The sequence below is a fragment of the Guillardia theta genome, assembly GCF_000315625.1.
Source record: "Guillardia theta CCMP2712 unplaced genomic scaffold GUITHscaffold_49, whole genome shotgun sequence".
Lineage (NCBI taxonomy): Eukaryota > Cryptophyceae > Pyrenomonadales > Geminigeraceae > Guillardia > Guillardia theta.
Genome location: NW_005434625.1, coordinates 252,877 through 274,052, shown reverse-complemented (window position 1 = coordinate 274,052; position 21,176 = coordinate 252,877). Strand labels below are relative to the sequence as shown.

At 51.5% G+C, this 21,176-nt stretch overlaps 8 protein-coding genes across 8 annotated transcripts in view; 3 read left to right on the top strand and 5 right to left on the bottom strand.

The window, feature by feature from the left end:
• Nucleotides 1-143: 143 nt before the first annotated feature.
• On the bottom strand, nt 144-1,127 carry GUITHDRAFT_62025 (hypothetical protein; the record flags this gene model as incomplete). Its single annotated transcript, XM_005829907.1, has 1 exon — nt 144-1,127. A coding segment is annotated over one exon (984 nt), but the record flags the coding sequence as incomplete, so codon positions are not given.
• Nucleotides 1,128-1,630: 503 nt separating this feature from the next.
• Nucleotides 1,631-4,420, bottom strand: GUITHDRAFT_140837 (hypothetical protein; the record flags this gene model as incomplete). Its single annotated transcript, XM_005829906.1, has 3 exons — nt 1,631-1,743; nt 1,806-2,589; nt 3,113-4,420. 3 exons carry the CDS (start codon nt 4,418-4,420, stop codon nt 1,631-1,633), a joined length of 2,205 nt encoding a protein of 734 aa, XP_005829963.1.
• Nucleotides 4,421-8,362: 3,942 nt separating this feature from the next.
• On the bottom strand, nt 8,363-9,251 carry GUITHDRAFT_140836 (hypothetical protein; the record flags this gene model as incomplete). The annotated part of the gene is made up of 2 exons (XM_005829905.1): nt 8,363-8,813; nt 8,884-9,251. 2 exons carry the CDS (start codon nt 9,249-9,251, stop codon nt 8,363-8,365), a joined length of 819 nt encoding a protein of 272 aa, XP_005829962.1.
• A 678-nt stretch (nt 9,252-9,929) lies between these two features.
• Nucleotides 9,930-11,777, bottom strand: GUITHDRAFT_153413 (hypothetical protein). Its single transcript, XM_005829904.1, has 16 exons — nt 11,728-11,777; nt 11,623-11,673; nt 11,532-11,576; nt 11,433-11,483; nt 11,285-11,376; nt 11,193-11,235; nt 11,107-11,142; nt 11,017-11,052; nt 10,909-10,962; nt 10,765-10,854; nt 10,664-10,717; nt 10,564-10,618; nt 10,457-10,518; nt 10,359-10,410; nt 10,242-10,295; nt 9,930-10,196 (listed from the first exon to the last, which is right to left on the bottom strand). The coding sequence occupies exons 1-16, from the start codon at nt 11,731-11,733 to the stop codon at nt 10,126-10,128; spliced, it is 852 nt and encodes a 283-aa protein (XP_005829961.1). The 5' UTR covers nt 11,734-11,777; the 3' UTR covers nt 9,930-10,125.
• Nucleotides 11,778-12,474: 697 nt separating this feature from the next.
• Nucleotides 12,475-12,837, top strand: GUITHDRAFT_73477 (hypothetical protein; the record flags this gene model as incomplete). Its single annotated transcript, XM_005829903.1, has 1 exon — nt 12,475-12,837. One exon carries the CDS (start codon nt 12,475-12,477, stop codon nt 12,835-12,837), a length of 363 nt encoding a protein of 120 aa, XP_005829960.1.
• Nucleotides 12,838-15,907: 3,070 nt separating this feature from the next.
• On the top strand, nt 15,908-17,098 carry GUITHDRAFT_153412 (hypothetical protein). Its single transcript, XM_005829902.1, has 8 exons — nt 15,908-15,947; nt 15,995-16,058; nt 16,124-16,174; nt 16,222-16,276; nt 16,327-16,556; nt 16,609-16,685; nt 16,744-16,830; nt 16,885-17,098. Exons 2-8 carry the CDS (start codon nt 15,996-15,998, stop codon nt 17,072-17,074), a joined length of 753 nt encoding a protein of 250 aa, XP_005829959.1. The 5' UTR covers nt 15,908-15,947; nt 15,995; the 3' UTR covers nt 17,075-17,098.
• Nucleotides 17,099-17,427: 329 nt separating this feature from the next.
• On the top strand, nt 17,428-18,437 carry GUITHDRAFT_111027 (hypothetical protein; the record flags this gene model as incomplete). The annotated part of the gene is made up of 8 exons (XM_005829901.1): nt 17,428-17,475; nt 17,524-17,563; nt 17,610-17,677; nt 17,727-17,794; nt 17,852-17,914; nt 17,964-18,215; nt 18,263-18,292; nt 18,344-18,437. The coding sequence occupies 8 exons, from the start codon at nt 17,428-17,430 to the stop codon at nt 18,435-18,437; spliced, it is 663 nt and encodes a 220-aa protein (XP_005829958.1).
• A 45-nt stretch (nt 18,438-18,482) lies between these two features.
• The window catches only part of GUITHDRAFT_163984 (hypothetical protein), a gene marked incomplete at its 5' end in the record, with an annotated part of 6,270 nt that continues 3,576 nt past the window's right edge, over nt 18,483-21,176 (bottom strand). Inside the window, 11 exons of the mRNA XM_005829900.1 lie at nt 18,483-18,567; nt 18,612-18,649; nt 18,696-18,729; nt 18,794-18,832; nt 18,921-18,970; nt 19,121-19,193; nt 19,318-19,363; nt 19,509-19,561; nt 19,770-19,841; nt 20,065-20,084; nt 20,133-20,188. Of these exons, the coding sequence (XP_005829957.1) occupies nt 20,174-20,188 (15 nt within the window). The 3' untranslated portion in view covers nt 18,483-18,567; nt 18,612-18,649; nt 18,696-18,729; ... (6 more) ...; nt 20,065-20,084; nt 20,133-20,173. The remainder of the gene's footprint in view (nt 18,568-18,611; nt 18,650-18,695; nt 18,730-18,793; nt 18,833-18,920; nt 18,971-19,120; nt 19,194-19,317; nt 19,364-19,508; nt 19,562-19,769; nt 19,842-20,064; nt 20,085-20,132; nt 20,189-21,176) is intronic.

Genomic DNA, 21,176 nt, shown 5'->3' with positions numbered 1-21,176 from the left:
ACAGCATACTGTGGCTCTTCGAAACGGACTTCTAATATGAGTAGCTCTCCTTCTTCTCCACCTCTCGGCACCCTCAGGTTGTAATATTTACAGGTTTTCTCTGGGAGAGAACCTTCCCTGATCCGCTCTTGGCTCATCACACGCAAACTGCACGGGACAATGTCCCCGAGGTTTCTCAATCGACATTGACAGCGAAATTCTCCACCAGCAGCAAGCTCTTCAGGCAGCTTGCCCGAGATCCAATGAGGAGGTCCGACAAGGCAAGACAAGGAAAGCAGCGCATCATGGTTCGTCCCCGGCACTACCATGATGTCCGACCCTCGTTTCTCACACACGTACAGCTTGGTCGGGGCGCCGCTGATTCGCGCTCCTTTGCCGATGGTGTAGAAATGCGTTCCTTTGTGTGCCCCGTAGACCTGCCCGGTCTCAAGATCCACGAAATTTCCCATCTTGCTCCGAACGTCAGGGTCGTCGTCTGGTATGTAGTTGGATATGAAATCTTCAAAGTTCCGCTTTCCGACGAAGCAAAGTCCCATGCTCTCCCTTTTCCTTGCAGACGGCAAGTGTGCCTCTATGGCAATGTTGCGGACTTCACTCTTAAGAAGATCTCCCAGTGGGAACAGCACACGGTCAAAGCATTTCCCATCCACATTTGACAAGAAGTAAGACTGATCTTTGTTGTAATCTCTTGCTCTCAAAAGTTTTGTCCCGTCACAAGCATGGTCCAGTCTCGCATAGTGGCCGGTTGCTAAATAGTCGGCACCAAGCTTGAACGCGTGCTGTAGGAGCAGCTTAAATTTGATCTGCCTATTGCAAGCTACATCAGGGTTTGGCGTGAGGTCACTGAGATAGCCATCAAGCATGGGCTCAAAGACATCAGTCCAATATTCTTTCACAAAGTTCACTTGTTTCAGCTCCATGTCCAGCTGCTTGCAAGTTGATTTCACATCAAGAAGATCCTGCGCAGAGCTGCAGTGCTTCACCTGCTTGTTCTCTCCTTTCTCCTCCTCCTCCTCCCAGTTTTTCATGTAGATGCCAAAGATTTTATGACCCTGCCGCTTGAGCAGCAGAGCTGCCACAGAAGAGTCCACACCTCCCGACAAGGCAACAGCGATCGTCTTGTGCCGCACGCACGAGGCCGACTGAAGGCGAGACGGCACAGGACATGCCACACATCGCCCGTACACACGGGGCAAGACTCGCACAAGCGCCTTCATGGCACGAGCTCGTCTCGATGCTCCTTGTCGCTCATCTGCTGCTTCCCGACTGTCGCACCTGATGACTCCGAGGCTCCTGAACCTGCCATGGCATGCGCCCCTATGTTTAGAACTACCGGCGAACATCAAGGAAATTGAAATAAAATTAGTAATACAGGATTGGGCCGGCTGCCGGCCGGGCAGTCACACTGAGGCCCGGCAGCCTCCGGAGCCTCGCACTCCGGGCACTGAGTCCGGTCCGACTAGTCACGGGCCCAGCGGCACTGTGGCATTGAGCGGCCCGGGCCGGCCCGGCCTGCCACGGTGGCAGTGGCAGCGTCACTACTACTAGGCCGACTTTCCGAAGTTCGGAGTTGCAAATCGCCGACGGTACTTGAAACAGCTGTCGACTGAGTTTAATTACGGTAGTATCACTAGTGACTCTTATTCTTCGGCGGTTGATAGGGTGAGCTTTGAAGCAGATGATTGGCTCCATCTTGAACTGAATCCATCAGACCGTTCATGGCTTCTCCTAAGAAGTTGGGATCTAGCAAACACATGCGCGTCAGGATGTCATGTCAGCAACTTGTCCCCAGCACCCACAAGTACCTGCGACCATCTTGGAGAAATGCATCAGAGGCCTGTCGATGCCTTCACGCCGGGTGTCAAACCCAGCATTCCTACGGAGATCGAGGAGACTGCCCTGCAGCGTGTGGGACTGCTCCCCCGACTGCTTCTCCGCAGAGGCATCAGCCTGCTTGGAAGCTCTTGCCCTTGACATGGATGACGACAAGAGCTCGAGCTCATTGTTGGCCTCTGACAGCGCGGTCCTCATATCCTGCACATGCTGATTCAGGAGAAGGTTTGACTTCTTGAGGGTGATGTTGGTCTGTTGGATATCTGCCAGCTTCCGAAGCTCCCTCTCCTGCTCCTTGGCTTTCTGGCGGAGAAACCTCGTCTCAAAAGCAAGGTTCTCCAGCTCGACGCTCCGGGAATCATTGGTGTACCATGATTCTACAGCCTGCAGGTGAAAAATTGAGATCTCTTGCTCCAAGGAGCCTAGTATTTCAACCAACTCGTTGCGGACGGAACACATATTGGAGTGTACAGAAAACTTGATGCTGAGATGCTCGGAACACATAATCCTCCAAAGGAATTCAATCTTTGCAAGATATTCCTCTGCAATACCCACGATGGAAGTGAATTTCCCATCAATGTCCTGGAAAACACTGGGGTTGTGATGGCCTGAAAGGTTTTCACCTGCCGGTCTGATCATCTCCAGGCTACTTCTCGTATGTCTTGAGTGCAAGGGCCCGGACTCAGGACCATCCTTTTCTTCAACGTTCGCCAGCTGAAATCCCCACAGAAGAAAACAAACCTTCACCATGTGCCGCTGTTTGCCATCACATCGGCAAAACGTCAAAAAACTCCAAGATGAAAACACACGACGAACAAAACCCAAAAGTGACGAAGACATGTACGAGCATGCAACGCCAAATCTGACAATGGCCGAGCCGTGCCCATGTCGATGATAACGAAAATTCAGGCGCCAAAGAGCCAGATATCTAGACAAACCATAACGATATACCAACTGCTTGTAAACAAAAAGATCCAATTTCTGTAACAGCTCTGAAGACGACAACTTAGATCGCAAGAACGATAACCATGAATTGAAAAAATATATAGATGAACAGCGATCTCTACCCCGCCCCATGCTCGCCGCCATCGCTCGCCTCTCCCTCGCCCCTGCCGTGAGCTCCCTCCAGCCCCATGCCGCCGCCCTCTGCATCCCTGCCTCCCGCCGCGCCACTGCCCCTCGCACTGTCTCCCGCCGTCCCCGCCGTCTCCGAGCCTCCTCTCCCCACCGCCTCAACACCCTCCCTGCCGCCCTCCTCCTCCCCCGCTCCCTCCCTGACCTCGCCATCCCCGTCCTCCTCTGCCGTACGCTCCGGTATAGCTCTAGCCTCCGCAAGCTCCCGCGACACATCCCCCGACCATGCCGGCTCCCGATCACCCCTGCTGCCCACCGCTGGTATCTCATCCTTGCCGCCGCCTCCTGCCAGCCCCCGTACGCCCTCGCCGCCTCCCGACCTCGCCGCCTCTCCTCTGCCTTGAGCATGACCCCCTCCCGTCTTGCCGCCTCCCATGCCGCTACCTCGCCCCACCCTTGCAGTACCCTCCTCGCCGCCCTCCTGTCCCGCCTGTGTCTCGTCTGCTCTCCCCTCGCCTCCCCCCGGCGCTCCCGTACGGCCTCCCCCCACGCCCACACCGCCTCCTCTACCTCCCTCCGCTCCCGCTCCCTCCGCGCTCTCTCGCCCGCTGCCTCCGCCCTCAGCCCGGCCTCCGTCCCAGCTCCCCACATGGCCAGCGCAAGCCTCCCTGCTTGCCGCTCTCTCACCCGCCCCATGCTCGCCGCCATCGCTCGCCTCTCCCTCGCCCCTGCCGTGAGCTCCCTCCAGCCCCATGTCGCCGCCCTCTGCATCCCTGCCTCCCGCCGCGCCACTGCCCCTCGCACTGTCTCCCGCCGTCCCCGCCGTCTCCGAGCCTCCTCTCCCCACCGCCTCAACACCCTCCCTGCCGCCCTCCTCCTCCCCCGCTCCCTCCCTGACCTCGCCATCCCCGTCCTCCTCTGCCGTACGCTCCGGTATAGCTCTAGCCTCCGCAAGCTCCCGCGACACATCCCCCGACCATGCCGGCTCCCGATCACCCCTGCTGCCCACCGCTGGTATCTCATCCTTGCCGCCGCCTCCTGCCAGCCCCCGTACGCCCTCGCCGCCTCCCGACCTCGCCGCCTCTCCTCTGCCTTGAGCATGACCCCCTCCCGTCTTGCCGCCTCCCATGCCGCTACCTCGCCCCACCCTTGCAGTACCCTCCTCGCCGCCCTCCTGTCCCGCCTGTGTCTCGTCTGCTCTCCCCTCGCCTCCCCCCGGCGCTCCCGTACGGCCTCCCCCCACGCCCACACTGCCTCCTCTACCTCCCTCCGCTCCCGCTCCCTCCGCGCTCTCTCGCCCGCTGCCTCCGCCCTCAGCCCGGCCTCCGTCCCAGCTCCCCACATGGCCAGCGCAAGCCTCCCTGCTTGCCGCTCTCTCACCCGCCCCATGCTCGCCGCCATCGCTCGCCTCTCCCTCGCCCCTGCCGTGAGCTCCCTCCAGCCCCATGTCGCCGCCCTCTGCATCCCTGCCTCCCGCCGCGCCACTGCCCCTCGCACTGATTTTCGCGTCCATTGTTGTTTTATGGTTTGAGCTTCCCACAATTTGAGCGTCCTTGTATAGATTCGGATGTTGTATTTTGAACGGTTTGCATTTGAGAATGCTTTAGTTTGTTTGTAGTTTTTCATTTGAGTTTGGAGACTGTTCCAGGCTTTTTGCAATTTGTGTTTTGTTGCTTGGTGTTCAATTGTTCTCGTCTTAATGGTTTTTTGATTTTTCGCTGCACCTCATTTTGCCAACGTTGTAGTGTTGATTGTTTTAAGCTATTTGTCTGTTTATCGATGATAATGCCCGATATTTGTCTGAGTATTTTCCGAGTGAAGCAGGCTGTTATCCACTTTTGAAGTGATGTTTTTATTGTCCGGATTGAATCTCTATGCAAAGCTTTTGCCGCAGATTTCTCCACAGACTTCCTGAAACTTTGATTTGCGCTCTTCAAAGCATGCCAGCTCACAAAATGTTCTTTGGTCTGTTTTTTTCCTTTCTCATGATTCATTCTGCTGATCTGATTTTCAATGTCAAATTTTGTTGTGCACAAATCAAACCAAGTTTGGAAAGCACGAATTGAAAGTTTCAGAGTCATTAGATTGATTCTTGTTTGGAGAAATTTGAGAACTTTCTGAAAGTTATTTTGTGAGATTTTAGCTATTGTAAACCAGGATTCAAACATGTTTTGTAGAAACTTTCGCTTATGTTGCGCAACGAGGCGTTTGCACTGATCTATTGCCAGTATGTTCAAGTGGGAAAGTTCACCCCACAGCTGAAAGGTGGTAGAAACCAGGAACATGCCATGCCTTTCAGATATAGATAAAGAAACAAATCGGTTTCGTTGTCGCCTATGATATGCTCTGCACCATCTGAAAATAAATATTCTCAACATCTCAATTGTTTTCCCAGCAACTTTGCTTCTAAGAACAGATCGTTTCTTTACAAACTTATTCCACAATTCCAATGTGCCCACAACACTTTGAGTAGCCTTTTTCCTTGCAAAATACAAAGCAGTTTGAAAGGTATGTAAAGATTTGAAATAAGTAGCTTTTTCCCAGACAACGAAGAAAAGCAATTTTGTCAGTCGCATGTTCACAAAATCGTTGCAATTTTCAAAAGTTTCATGAGCGTTCTTCATTCGATTCCTGCATTTCAACGCAAACATCACAGTGGCTTTCACATATCTGTTAGCCTGTCTTGAAACAAACTTGTTGAGTTTGATTCTATGATGCACCGACGAATGCAGATACTTGAACGCTTGAAAGGATTCAGAAAATGCCTTCATCTTTGATTTGCATACTGTGTGTAAAACGATATTGTTCCGAAACTTTTTCCGTCCTATAAGGAATTTCCAAGACCTGATGACAACAAATGAATGATTCCTGAGCACACGACTTCTATACCAAGAAATTGACAATCGGAGCTCTGCAAACTGTGACCTTAACGATGCATACAATTGCAGCAAGACTTGCTGGAGTGAGATAAATTCTTCTTGAAATGTCTTTAACACAAACAAATATCCCCCCTCGACCCTGCTTTGCATGCGGTGTGCCTGATCATCCAGATGTGAAATACAAGAGGCCATCAAGTCATTCGCATGCCGGTATTGTTGAGACAATTCATATTGCTCAGCTTGTAGCCATTCTATCTGACTCTGTTGTTCTGTGAGTAAAGATTGGTTGTCGATCATGAAAAGCGACAAGTCAATCATGTTCCTGAACAGCGGTCCACACAGCTCGAGATCTTCGGAGCTCTGCAGTGCCGTAGCACACTTATAGTATGAGGATGTTGATGGAATGATAATTTGTCTCTCAAGACAACCACTCTCAAACCTTTTAAGTAGATCGTCAGGCTTCACTTTGGAGCTTTCCAATAAATTTCTCCCTGTTGACAAGATGCAAGTTTGAGCCCCTACCATCAAGTGTGTGACACCTGCGTGCGCTGTATCGATGGCGGCTTTGAGCAACAGGTTCTCATACTGAAGAGAGCAATTCTTTGCATCCAATGAAGCTATGCGCTTTTGGAGACGAGAGATGCAAGATCGAACATCATTCAATTGGTGGGTATCGCAACTGAGATCGCTTTCCACTTCCTGGCCATCTGTGTTTCTATGTTGTACTGTAGTTGAATAACCGATGACGCTTGAAGTCTTTAGATCATTGGCTATGATGCTTGAAGTCTTTAGATCATTGTTTATGGAAATAGCGGCTTTTTCCTGCAAGCTGGCATGGGAGGCTGTTGTTTGTTGGTCACTGGACCTCCAAGGAAGCTTTTGAGGTTGGGACAAATCAGTTTTCAATGTGCTGGGTCTTTCTTCATCGGTTAGGGTGTTGGCTCCCCACGGGTGAAATGAGCTCGAGAGATCTCTCTCCCAACGCTTCGGAGTGGGCCTTGTTTCTGAGGAGAGATGAAGGCTCGGATCAGGCTCTCGATAAACTGAACTCCTTGCAAACTTTGAGATAGGACTCGGCGAGTGCAAGGGAAGGGTGACGTGACTGTCCAAAACTGTCTCATCCATCCAATCTCTTTGACGTAGTGCTATCATCTGTATAGATCCAGCATTGTCACGATCTGCCATTGCGGGGAAAGCATGCGATTCGGAACTTCGGAGAAGTCGATGTGCTGCCCTGCGGGCCTTGTCTGCGTTCTCGATGACAGATCTAACTTCAAGTGCAGAGTTGACAACATTCAAATCATCGTCATGCTCCCCTTCTCCACTGGAGCAATACCTGGAAAGCACTGCGAGGTGACAAGACTCAGTTGGTCTCCAACACAACAGAATCATCGAGATGTACCTCTGTCCAATGCGGAGTCGCGGGTCAGCTTGGACATGATTGCGCGCCTGTCCCTCACAGAGAAATATCTTCCATCAAGTTTTCATGCATGCATACATGACATCCTACCACCTCAGCGCTCTTGTCTGCTCGCCTATAGCATGACGGCCTGATTGTCCTCGTACTGATTTTTAACTTAACTTTGAGTAAACGCGAGAGGGGCCCTAGCGGTTCCCGCGCGCTCATTAATCTCCGGCTGAATCTCCGGGTCACGGCGGGCCCGATCGGGCCTGAGGCCCGGCGGCGCCCCGGCGGCCCGGGAAGCCTTCTCACTCAGGATGACAGACGGTGAGTCACTCCGAGGCTCGGCGCCGGCCCGACTCGGCGCCGGCCCGACTCGGCGCCGGCCGCCGGGGCCGGGTGCCGTCCCGAGTCCCGTAATACGCCGTTCACGCCTGCGGCCGGGCTACGGCCGAACACGGCACTCGGAGGTATCATGAGTCACTCCGAGGAGGCTCCAAGGCTTTCCAGGTCACCGGGTGTCAAAATCACTTGAACTTGACACGCCCGCGACTCACTACCCTTTCCGAGTTCCGAGTGCCTCTTTGTCGGGCCAGTGTCCGGTCGCGCTTGGTATGCCTAGTAACTTAAAAACTTGAAGCTGTAAGATGTTCTGATCACTGACGAGGGGGTGCAGTAAACTCACGGGCCCAGTTTGCTTTCGAGTTCGCCGCTGTTAGACTGAGTGCACGACCGTGACATACCACGTGACCTCTTGGTGCTGCTGTCTTCGACGCGCTATCTTCATCACTGACTCCGAGGCTTTGCTTCCTACTTGATCGAGGGCTTGAGGCAGTTCTTACTTTATGTTGTATTCTGGACTCATACCGGACGCGCCTTGGCGACGGTAGCCTTGGGATAATGGATGACGATGCAGATTCCTGCAGTGGTGCTGCTGATCTGATGAGTGTGTGCGCTAATAGACAGAGATCCTAAGATCATCTGAGCTCAAGGTCTTACGCAAGGTTGTGTATACAACACTTTAATGATAAATGTCCCCGCATCGTCTACAACCGGCTGGCTCGCGTCGACCGCAGACAACCCGTACTCAGAGAGCAACACTGTGGCAAGACGATTCCGAGGCAATGAAGCCTTTCAGCTCCATCGAAGCCTTCAGGTCCGCCAAACAAACCTCCTAGGCTGAAGCATCGGCGACGCGAGCCTGGACTCCCTCCTCCTGTATTGCATGCTCTGCCAAGTCCTGGTTGTAGATCTCTAACTCCTTTCGAAACACCCTGGCGAGATTCTTGAAGAATTCTGCCTCCACTGCAGGCGCCTGATCTGATATGTACACGTAAGCTCCGTTGGAAGAGTGCATCGCTTCGGACAAGATGCCATAGAGGAGCTCCGGGCTCTCATCGAAGTGAGGCAATCGGAGGTCTTGAGGCAGTCCCATGTACTTCCATGCTGCGATCCGTAGGTCATCATTGGCGAGCAGCAGCCTGTTCAGCTCCGTCATCGACATGCTCTTCGGCTTGAACCTCTTCCGTTGTGATGTGGACAGCTTAGCTAAGGCTTGCTGTGCTAGTAGATCCTGTGAGTCGACCAGCGAAAATACTTCGAAGAAAAGCTTCTCGAGGAGATACCTGTGTTCCCACTCCAGTCATCCCCTCACACCGCCTTAAGACCACAAGGTGCGGCAGCAAGGAACCTCACCTTCGAGTCACGTAGGACAACTGACGTTTGAACTTGTTCATTTGAATGGCATGCGCCATGTCCTTATCTCTGATAACGAGCTGCATCTCAAGCTCCTTGTTGTTGACAGCGTTGTTGATAGCGAGCTGCATCTCAAGCTCCTTGTTGTTGACAGCGTTGTTGATAGCGAGCTGCATCTCGAGCTCCTTGTTGTTGATAACCATCTCTTTCTCCTTCATCACTAGTTGTATCTCGAGCTCCTTGTCCTTGAGAGCGAGCTCTCGCTCATTATCTTTGAGAGCGAGCTCTTTCTCCTTGTGTTCCTCCTGGAGCAACATGGCCAGGAGGGCTATCTTATCAGCCTTCGCCTGCTCACCCAGCAATAGCATTGCGGTGGCAATCAGCGACTCATGGCTTCTGCGAGGACGATCTTCTGCTCTCTCTTCCTCCCCCCTCCCGGCTCTCATCATGCTTCCCACGGTCTCCCCTCTCTCCGCGGCCATCAAGTAAGAATCAAGAGTTTGTGGACCCTATTGGCGGGAAAGTACCCACCGCCCTTGTTATATTATATGCCTGGGCCGGGAAGAGACGGGTGGGGGGTACCCCAGTAAGTAAAAGCACTGGCTAGCACAGCAAAAAGACAGACAGACTGGCGGCCTTAGGTTCGCTACCAGCGACGTTGCTGCCCTTCCCCGTCAACTAGAACACGCCGAGACCCGAGGCAGACCAGCCTAGCAAAGCATGATGGACTCTCACTCTTCAATGCAGGACTGCCAGCCATGATGAGGCAACTGAGCGCTTAAGGCGACGGTCCTTCGCTGCCCGGCATCATCGCGGGGCGCTGCCGAGCTAAGTTGGGGGGGCAGCCGCGTGGGCCGGACACTAGAAGGGTGCAACGGTTGGAGCCTCACTGTCATTGCTCTTCTCGCGCCGTATGGCGGGTGTGCGACAGACGGTCCGGATCAACCTCCATGACTCAGTTGACTTTGAGTAAAGAAGGACACTAATGCAGGTGCCAAGTCTTGATAGCTTGCAGAGAAACTTGTAGTACTGCCGTAGTGTTGTGTGATCCCAACCGCCTTCATTCCAAAAAAGTTTTCAACTAATAAGATTTCCTGTCTTGTACAACGAGCTTTTTATACACAATTTCACAAGTTTTTGCCTCACATCGTCCATCGAGTAGCTTCAATCATCGATTTCTTTCATGGATGCAATGTTGATGAAAGACGTCTTTTTCTGGATTTTCTGTCGGACTGAAGCTTATCACTTCGTATGGTCGTGGGAAACGATGGCTGTCGCTATCTCGCTGACATCTGGTGTGTGATAAAACTTGTCTGCACTCACAGAGTCAATGCATATCGAGCAACAAGCCGAATTACTCTTGAGAGCCTGCAGAGCCTTTTGTTTAGCGTCTTCAACCACTTGATGCAAGCCTGAAAGGGAGACCCCAAGGTGTTGGATTCGAACTACACAAACAGCTTCCACTTAGCGCTTACTGGAGTGATCGAAAGCCCATGAGCCAATCGCAGGTGACTTGACTACTCGAGGCTGCCAATCTCCTGAGGAAACAGACCAACAAGTCCGTAAAAGCTACCTGTTGCATTCCAGCATTGTTCACTAGCTGTTGGATGTTGTTCTCTGGGACCACCGCTTTGGCTGTTATATCCAAATCAAAACCATTCAAACACAATGGTTTCAGACCTGATAGAGCCTGTACAACCGCAACTTTGTGTAAATGATCGAGAACCCTCCCTTGCTACACAATTATGAGAATGCAAGATGGAACAGAATCACAAGCAACCTGCAACGATTGAGTTGTCTTTGGGTGGTCTGCAGCCCAAGACCCGATGGTGACCTTTTCAAGTTTCATGAGGCATGGAAATGTGGGCAACTGATGACAACCTTGCCCACTGGTTTTCTTCCTTCATGTTCCACGACTGCTTCTTGGACTTCGCGGATAGCTTGCGGATGATAGAAGTGATCACTGTTGGACTATCATCATGGCAAACATCAGTGATTGTGTTGGTATTGGATGCGATGATGAACCTCAGGTTTGCTGTTTGACCCTTTTGATGCCGACTTCGTCCCTGATTGGATGAACTGCACAACAAGGTTTTGTCATCCTCGCCAAGACGAAACCCATAATATCTTTACCTGGCTGGGGTTCGCAACATTCACTTGAGGTAGCATCTAGCGTAAGATATTACACATCAAATTGACAGACCAAAATTTCAGTTGATTCACCTGCATTGCCGATCCAGAAGAAAAGGTGCTTTGTTGCTGAAGTTTCGATCGGGTCATTCTAAAGGCTACCAAGGTGCTTTGTGTACCACTTTCAACATATTGCTGGCTACAGATTTTGTCCTGGTTGTGCTGGAATCAAACATAAATGTTCCTCCTCTCCACCAAGCGCCTCGAATACCTCGATTTCCCAATATCTTTGTTGGCTTCACCGCTGTAAAAGCTAGTTTCATCTTTACGCTCCTCCACAGCAGAAAGAAGATTGTGTGTGATCTGAGCCCAACGTTTGAGTATCTGTGAGACGGAGCCAAGAAACTCAACAGCACAACCTGAAGTTTGGATCCAGCAGATGACGAATGATCTGCCGCCCAAGACCCTATCTGGGTCGACGAGTCACAGTGGGAACTCTACGACGCAGGCAGGAATACCACAGTAAGCAGGGTTGATTTTGAGTCATTTTGGGCTACGAGAACCTGCCATACGAGTGAGTTGAATAAATAAAGTCTCGCTCAATTCAACCATGGCGACCAGACCAACTCCAACAAGCAGCAACGAGGTCAGGGCTGCACGCTGAAACCATTGAGGCGTCACCCCAAAAGTATACACCAGGGCTCATACAATCACCCTCATAATCCCATGATCTTGCGAAGAGCCCACCATGGATTCTGGTGACTGAAAACGCAAATCGTCACACTCTGGTAGATATTTGCACGTTGCTATCTAAAAAGCTCAGCCATCACGAAGAAACAAACATTCATAAGCGCAATCTCTGAATGTCAACTTGGATGACGTCTTCTTGCAGTATTGTATCGTCCTCACTGGTGAGTGGGATCATTCCACTCTCTTTCCCGCCTCACACGTCATTCCTTCTCGCTACGCAATGATGTCGTGAATTCCCCGATATAGAAAACTGAATCAAGCGAACTAACTAAACCCCCGGTGATCGGGGCCGGGGAGGTCCAAGGCCCGGGCAGCACCACTGAAAATTTACCTTTCCACCCACAAATTTACTCACTACGAATTTTAAATCCGCCTCAGAACATCTTATTATGAATGATTTGGGACAGCTGATATTCCAGAATAATTCCTTTCAATGAACCCACAAGACGCAGACACAAACTGGAAAACAACACGGCGGAAGCCAACAGGGCGGGGATCCGAAAAAACTCATCAACATGTTGCTAGCATAGGGTTGGGGGTACTCGACACTGAGTCTTTCCCCCACAAATAGACGATGAAGCACCGGTACTCTCCTAGCATGGTGAGAAAGCTGCCGTTAAGGGTGGGGTAGGGGAAGACAGGGAGCTGGGTATATAACTGAGGGAATGGCGGAGATCTTTTTCATCAACAAGAGCCATGGGGTTCGGAGGAATGCCACCCAAGAAGGAGAAGAAGCCCAAGAAGGAGAAGAAGCCCAAGGCTGAGGGCGATAAGAAGAAGAAGAAGAAGAGGAGGAGCGAGAGCTACTCCATCTACATCTACAAGGTGTTGAAGCAGGTTCACCCTGACACCGGTATCTCCACCAAGGCCATGTCGATCATGAACTCGTTCATCTCGGACATCTTCGACAAGATCTCCAACGAGGCCGGCAAGCTTGTGAGGTACAACAAGAAGGGAACCTTGTCTGCTCGTGAGATCCAGACTGCTGTGCGTCTTATCCTTCCTGGTGAGCTCGCCAAGCACGCTGTGTCCGAGGGAACCAAGGCCGTGACCAAGTACACTTCCTCTTCGTAAACGAGTCCTTTCTGATTTAAGGACCCAACTGGTGTCTTTGAACACCAAACTGAGGCTGCTGGTGCATTCATGGGCAGTTCGATTCTGCCAAGCTCTCTTTCCTCACGATTCCCTTTTGATATTTGATTAATTTGTCTCCTAACAGAACAGCTCATGAGCGCGCTGTGTTACTTAATGTGCATGAGTGCAGCTGTGCCGATGGTTTCTGAGTAACATCATGTTATTGTCCAATTGTAGGGTTCCGAAACATGAAATGCAACGTGGGACACGTTTTCCCATACGGACTCTGAGCAAATGGATTGCTGTTCTTGTCTGCAGTTGTTGCCTTACCACCGGACCCCAGACTGACCCTGATGTTCATAACATGAAAGAGACATCGTGTAATTTCTTGTGTTGAGAAAATGGATTGACCACCATACATTCCAGTTGCGTTTTCATGTTTTCATATGATGGGTGATGGTTGCTCGCTGTAACCTATTAGACAGTAAAATTCCAAGAGATTCACTTGGATCGGTGATTAGCGGCAGTGTCTTCGAAGCGGTCTTCGAAGCGCCTAACAGAGAGTCATCGGCCCATGGCGCCACTCTCAGTGGTCAGGAGCCTATTCAGAGAACTACTACAATACCGCCGCTTACCGGTCACTATGGTTTCCCACTATGCTGAGGCAATATACATATTCGACAACACTCAAACTCAAGAATCCGGGAACTTGCTGACTCGTCAAACATGACCCGACTGGTGGCTTGACAGGCCGTAGCCGTGGCCCCCCGGTTGCCAAGCAAGTTGGCCAGCCTGCAGTACGAAATCACATAAACGGTTGGCTCAGAGGCAAAATCCCAAACTTTCAAGCCATAAGTTCAATGTATGTGCACATGATAGAACTTCGAGCCCAGGAGGGGATGATGAAAATCTAGGCTAATTAGTAAGAGTTCAGTCACCGGGGGGATACCGACGGTGACGCCCTAGCGCCTCATCCAAATTGTTTGTGAATAATGGTGCGGCAGCACTGTGTCTTTTTCACTGTTTCAGTACGATCCGAAGCCTAGACGGTGAGTGCCTCATACTTCGGAAGTTTATTCGGAACGCCTCCGGACGCGATGGTGTGACAGTGGTAGGTGTGACGACCGGACCGTGCCGCCGGGGCTATCGGTCACCGGGTGCGGCATCATGCCACTGCCACGGTGACTGCCTCAGTGCCACGCCGGGCAGTGCGCAAACTGAACTTGAGCCTTAGGAACTCCGAACAATCAAATTGAATCCCATTCGCCAGCCTGCCATTCAAGTTTGGATCGCACTGCCGTGAAGCCTCTGAGACCCGGCGTGACTGCCATCCGAGGCTGAGCCGCGCCCCGGCCGGGCGGGCCGGCCATCCGGCGAGGCTGCCTGAGCGGCACATCACTGAGTCATCCGGCGAGCAGCGGGCACTGCACTACGGTCACGCCTGGCTCCGTCAGACCGGACTGCCGGCCCCCGCCATGAGAGTCCGGCGAGCGGCGCCAGGCGGCGGCGTCGTACCCGGTGACCGAATCGTCGGACCCGGAAGCCCCGGCCGCCGGCCCGGCGCATCGGAGGAACCCGTGACCCGGGAAGCACTGCGCAGTTCGGAGGGCTCGGATTCGCCCCCGGCCTGGAACTTCGGAAGCCTCAGTCGGCCGGGCCCCTGCCAGGCGGCGGGCCGGGCCCTGCCCGGCGGCCGTGACTGCGGCGCCGGGTTTGAAAGGGAAAGTGATGGAGGGAAAAAACAATTATAATTTTAATAGAAGTCGGGACATGCCCTGGCTTTAACTTTTTAGTAAACTAAGTAAATTATAATATTGTAGCTGAATACCAATCCTTTTTTTTTTTTTTTTTGTTTTTATTGCCGGATTGTTTACTACCCTTTCAGCTCTCTACCCCCCACTGACCTCCTATTGTATCGTAAATCCTGGAGACCCGCAGTGTATCCGCACGAGTAATGAGCCTGCAACTATTTACTTATAGTCATACATATATATTTTCTCTCCTATGCTCTCCTGTATTCCTTGGCCTCCCAAAATGCACTACCCCCACTGTGCACCGCAAGCAAACCTCTTGCATTTATATATATAACTTAACCCTTTCCAGTATCGCTGGTGGACGAAGATAAACCTTGACAGGGGAGGTGGGGTGGTAGAGGTAGTAAAGGACCTTCGTTGCGTAGTAAAGGGGCTGATGTCGTAGAAAACAACCTATGGAGGGGTCAGGGGTAAGGGTCCGCATTTCCATATGTCATCCCCAGTAATTTTTGATAAGGTCTCCCACTACTTCTAGCGCAGAGCCGCGGAAAGTTGGAAGGAGGCAGGGGTACAGGAGTCTCAACCGTATCTACCCCCGGGGGGTAGTGGCGCCGGAAAAACCTTTCGTTTATAACTTTTTTAAATGAGAAGGTGGTAGTGTTCCTTTGGGGGAAAGGGGGTGGTGCTCCTGAAACGAGGAATGTCGAAACTCCTAGGGGTGGGTGGGTGGGTGGGTGGGTGGTCCGATAACATGAGCGGTGTCATGAGCAGGAGAGTAGACAATGACTGCTCATCGGTTCTCATGCCGGCAAGCAAGCAGAGGCTGTGAATGCGAGCATCAGAAATTTATTTGGGAAACGAGTGTAGATAGGATTTAACGGGGGTTACGCATGGGAGATTGGGTGTTCAAGGATTTTGCAGGAGCGATAGAATATTAATCAGCAAAGTTTCTTTGCAGTCAATCCTAGACAGTAAGCTTCCGCCAACCAGGTCCAATTAGACACGAAGGAGCAGCTGGTTCTTGATGTTCTTTGGATGCACTGAGTTCGATTACTCGATTTCGTCACAATTTTCTTTTTTCTCCAGCTGAACATAAGTTTAGGTTTCACAATCTGTGCGGGAAAGCATTACGTCTGGGTCAATCTTGAAGCCACCGCTGAAGAAGAATTGAATTTCTGCCCTTCACACAGATATTCTTGGTTTCTCTCCAATGAGTCTTGCTCTGGCAAGCTTTCCCAGTTTAGCTGACGCATTCGACTTTGGGGAGAATTTGGACATCAGCATTGACGATCCGCATTTCATTCAATCTTCTAACGATGCTTCAACCGACATTCGGTCTTCATCAAGACCGCGCCGGTTGGTACATCACGAATGTATGCAAGTATGGTGATCGTATATGCCAGGATGAAAGCCTGCCTTCAGTGTCGATCTAGCAAAGTTAAATGCGATCTCCTGAAGCCTTGCACGGTGAGCTCATGGCATTCTTTTGCAGTCTCTGACTACAACGATTATTTACTATATTTGATGATCAGGCTTGTTTCAAGCGAGGCTGTCCAGAGCTCTGTAAAGAAGATGAGAACCAGGTTATTGCATATTGGTTCAGAAGATCGAAAGGCTGAATGACTTCTAGGGCTCGTGTCTTTACTGCAAACAAAAGAAGCTCAAATGCAACAAGCAGCGTCCATGTACGAAATCCAATATTACCTTGACTTCATTTGCATCTAAACGTGTCCAGGCGATCAATGTTTGAAGAGATCGAGGGGGGATGATTGCTGTACAGCAGAGATTCGAACTCCCGCGGTCGCCGAGGCAAAAGGACCTGACACTCCTTCATCCGAGCACTCAGTCGATGAAAATACTTTTGCCATGATGCCTTCGAACCAAGCAGATATATCTCCTATCTTTAACGCAGTTGATCGACCGCTACATTCCCCGCTCAAAATTGTATTCCCCGATACGAGCCAGGTATTCCTCGTCATTCAAAATTTGTTGTGTGATAACCAATTTTGTTTTCAAGTTTCGCATGCGTGAATCCCTCAAACTCCAACATGTAGTGTTCCGACGAGTCTGGGAAACTGGGTATAATATCTCAAGGTTTGTTTTTAAGCATTGCCTGTTCTACGACCTGAGCTGATTGAGAATGATAATGCAGTCTAACCCGGTTATTCAACAAACTACCCTACTGTATAAGGCAAGCTCTAGATGATGGACTTTTCACCTTAGAACGACTTCGACAATTGTATGAACTAGCAGCTTGGCTGGACACCAAATTGACATTATACTCGTTCGATAGGAGGAATATTGAAGGTGGATGCGCCGAGGCAGTTCCAGTGGACATGGACAGTGAACCGTCAATCATTCAGATGACTGACGATGAAGTTCCTGGTTGTTTGCTCTATTATGAACTCAACGCTGGTGTTTTGACACTTCACAGACTTTATCAGCCGTCAAGACGGCACCTATATTGGATATTATGCATATGAATGGGAGCCCAGCACACAGCGAAGAAAATCTGTACAGGTTTTACATCTTTCTGTCTGTTTTGACCTCAACATTTTTCTTGTCTTGTTCCTGGTCCGTTTTCTACCTCAAACTCAACTTTACCGGCTTTCTTTCTTCGAGTCTATTTTCCACTCCGTCTCTGGCGTTGTGAGATTGCGATCGACTGGTCCCTGTTTTAGAAGTCTCTCTCCTTCTGATTCCAACCTACCCCATCATAATGTTGGATGAGTTGTGTATTTGATAGCTCGCAGACAAAGATGTTTCCCAGTCGATTGGACTCTGACATGAAACGTTCAATTTGAAGGTCAGCCAAGGGCTTGCAGGATTTCTTAGTATGCATCCTGAGGAGGTCATGGCGCGCGTTGGTCACAGTGACCATTACGTGAGCTGAGATTTCATTGCGCCATGGCGGGACTGATTCGTTTCGCAGCTGCCCAACTCGGAGATCGAGTTCATGGGGGCAATCCTCAGTGCGTTCACTCGCGATATCTTGCTGTCTGCTGACTCGAGGCGCAGTCGAATTGTTCCGTACTGATGGGGTAGCAAAGCATCGTTATCATCGGTTGGTTCGCTGCTGTCCGAAGGTGATTCGACCTGCTCTCAGCTGTGTGGCTCGCATGACTTGCGCCGCAGACTGGAAAGTTCGTTGAGCCTCTTATTGTTCGAATGACGACCAGCCGTGAGCTAGATAGTTTTGGAAGGTGAGCTAGAGTGGTTCTATTTCGTTGCTATGTCTGCGCTGATGGAAAGACTTTTAGGCTCGTTAAGACTTCCCACTTTATGGAGAACGTTGATGTCTCAGAGTACAACAAGGCGCTCAGGTGTGTCACGTAAGGAAGGGCCTTGCGATGGGTCACTCTTGTTGGGCAGGGAAAAACCGGAGATCTGCCGTCCTTTCCTGTCTGAGATAGGAGACATGAGAACGGGAGAGGAGCTTCTGTCGGATTCGAACAGAGACTGTCTGTTTAACGAATGCTTTGAGTCCTGGACGAAGAGCGAACAAGTCGTCTCTCCTCGTTGCCTCTTCGCTTTTGATCTTCTCACCCAGGGAGTGAACAACCTCTTCAAGTTCTCGGAACTCCTGCGGAGGAAGATTGCTCCGCTCAAGGCTGCTCTGCAGAGGTGAAGTTCAAACCCATCTCGTACAACTGCTGACATCAGCTCTGCAGGATGGAGAGCTCGATATGCAGCACGAAGAGGTTTGAACGTCATCGACCCCTTGTATTGCGTCCTCACTGTGTTGACTCTAGTGAGGAGCCATGGCATGCCTCGCCCCTGGTCGACTCGCCGACTCTGGCGGACGACACGCACTTTTGTGACGATCCTTTCTCAAGTCATTTCTAACGTCATCTGTTGATTGTGCAAGTTGAACAACAAGTGTGGGTGTGTATGTTACGTGGAACTTTACAAATGACGAAGCTCTTCACTGCATGATCTCATCTTGCAGCCCTTGTCGTCCCCCCGCTCTCCCGAGCTGCCCTACTGGTCACTTGACGAACACACAACAGCGCCAGCTACCTCTCGCGCCATGGTCATATATCGCTTCCTGCTGGAACCTGCCGGGTGTTACAGGGCCCTTAACGTCCCCCGAGGTCAAGAAACCTGCGGCAACGAAGACAGCTTGTTGCAGAATGTCCTGCTCCCACCAGTCAAAGATTACTCCCCCCCTCTCCTCGTACTGATGAGTTACACCGACTTACCTTCTGGATGGCACGGCAGTAGCGAGCAAGGGGGAGGACCTGGCCGGGAGGTGAGGGGGGGGCGAGAGATGGCAGCGAGGAAGAGGAGGGAGAGGAGGAGGAGCCAGGGCAGTGTGTGCGCGTCTACCTCGAGCTGCCTTACGCCCGATGAGCTGCTGTTGATCCCGAAGATCATCCCTGCATCAGTCAGTTCGGGTTGCTGATCCTCCTCCTCCTCTGCTGCTGCTGTTGCTCTTTCTCCCCTTCTCCCCTCCCCCCCTTTTCTCCCCTCCCTGCTCCTGCTCCTGCTCCTGCTCATCCTGCTCATCCTGCTCTTCCTCCTCTTACCGACAACCATATAGAAGCCCTTGATTCCATCGACGAGAATGCTTCCTAGGGCATTGGCGAAACTGCCAGAGATCTGCAAGCGATGGGGGTGACGGAGAGAAGAAACGAGGGAGAGGAAGCGGGAGAGGAAACGGGAAGCGGAGGAAGTGGAGGAGCGGGAAGGGGAGAGATGGGTGAAGGAGGACGAGAAGCATCACATCTAGCTCGTCCTTGTCGTCCCCGTCTCCATTAGCGGAGAGCCGTCTGCAGAGGAAGCAAGAAGTTAGTGGAGAAGAAATGAGGAAAGGGCATTTGTGCAACTGTGCACTCAATAGAACAGCAAGTGAAGTTCAAATGAATGGAGATGAGGAGAGCAGGTGGGGACAGGAGGAGACAGAATGAATCTCACCTTCTCTCCGCATAGTAAGTGAGCAGAGCCTTGAACTCTTCAAACTCAACTAACTGTTGCATCGTCAGCAGAGGCCCCATCCTCCTCCTCACAGCCTAGCCTGCCTTCTTTCCTTGTCTCTTCGTCCCCGTTCCTCCTCCTCCATCATCACCGCCACCACCACCACCACCTCTGCCGCCGCCACCGCCACCGCTTCCTCCTCCTCCCTCCTGTTGCTGCCCTCTTGGTTGTCTCTGTGTGCTTGAATTGTCTCTCCTTTACCTCATTCCCGTTGGTGTCGAACTTGGAGACGACGTCGTTGACCTCGCTCGCCGGCATCGCAACCCCAAGTTTCTCGAGGAGAGTGAGAGGATGTGAGAAATCACAAGGAAGGGGGGGGGAGCGATCGGAGGTTGAGGAGGAGAAGCAACGGAGTGAGTGGAAACGACAATGGTGAGGAAAGGAAAGTGAGATGACGTTGATGCCAATGTGAGAGTGATGGAGGTAATGTGACGATAATCAGAAGGAGAAGGAGAAGGAGTAAGAGTAGCCAAAAGAATAAGGGTAGGAAAACAACCTGCATAGCAAGAAAGAATTCTAAACATGCCGTTAGTAACCAGATGAGCAATATGGTGGTGCTCCTACCGGTCTTGTCAATGCTGCCAGACTTGTCGAGATCGAAGAAATCAAACACCGCTCTGTTCGAGGCATCAGGGTTAGAATGCTGAACACGCTCAGGTTCAACTTGCTCTTCTCCCTCGTCTTCTTCCATCCCCTCCTCTGCAAGCACACAAACACCCACCCACACACCCTCCTCCTCCTCCTCCTCCTCCTCCTCCTCCTCCTCCTCCTCCTCCTCCTCCTCGTCTTCCTCCTTCCGCACCTCCCCTCTCTCATCATCCCATTCCTCTCCCCTCATCCTCCCATCCCAACGCTTCCCTCCTTACCTTCTCTCCTTCACGTCTCACTTCATTTCAACGTGCAGCTAGCCATCTTGAGCAAAGAGAGCGGGCTGACGATGATGGTACACCCCTCCTTTCTCCCTCCAACTCTCCCTGACCCCCCCGCCTCCAGGCGTTCTTCTTCCTATTTGAAGCTACAGTACCTGCCCATTTAGTCTCGAGGTGCCGAGCGTTCTTGCGCTTCTCCTCGGTTGCGATCACTGCCGCTTTCTACATGTGAGATGAATAACTCCCATTTCTCCTCTTCCACCTCCTCCACAGCCACCTCCTACTCCTACTCCACCACCACTTGCTCCTGCTTCTCTCTTTCCCGCTTCTTCCTTGCCCTCCCTCGATCTTCTCCCTTTCTCCCTCTTTCATGCGATCTCCAACATTTTTCTCTGTCTTCCTCCTCATCCACAGCCGCCGCCTCAAATTCTTCATCTCCGCACCTGCACCTGCTAGGACGGCAGTGATGGCAACGTAGGTACATCAAGAAAGCATTGACGAAAGATTCCTTCTTTCCCAACATTGCAGTCATCGACAAGTATTGTTCGTTGTTCTGATTTCTGTTGTTGAGCTTCTTCTCTTGCAGCTCTGTCCATCACGCGCCTTCGTCGCTATCGAAAGTTCTTTCCCTCTGTCATATATACACGGTGAATCGATTGTGCTCTCCCTCCTCCCTCCTCCCCTCCCTCCTCCCTCCTCCCTCCTCCCTCCTCCTCCCTCCTCCCTCCTCCCTCCTCCC

Coding starts and splice junctions, on each gene's coding strand:
- GUITHDRAFT_153413 (XM_005829904.1), bottom strand. Junction 10,718..10,764: donor GAAGAAAACCAGTGGGCAAG/GTTGTCATCAGT, acceptor AAACTTGAAAAG/GTCACCATCGGGTCTTGGGC. Junction 10,296..10,358: donor ATGGGCTTTCGATCACTCCA/GTAAGCGCTAAG, acceptor TCTCCCTTTCAG/GCTTGCATCAAGTGGTTGAA.
- GUITHDRAFT_153412 (XM_005829902.1), top strand. CDS start 15,996: ATGAAAGCCTGCCTTCAGTGTCGATCTAGCAAAGTTAAATGCGATCTC. Junction 16,059..16,123: donor ATCTCCTGAAGCCTTGCACG/GTGAGCTCATGG, acceptor TTTGATGATCAG/GCTTGTTTCAAGCGAGGCTG. Junction 16,686..16,743: donor ACTGGGTATAATATCTCAAG/GTTTGTTTTTAA, acceptor ATGATAATGCAG/TCTAACCCGGTTATTCAACA.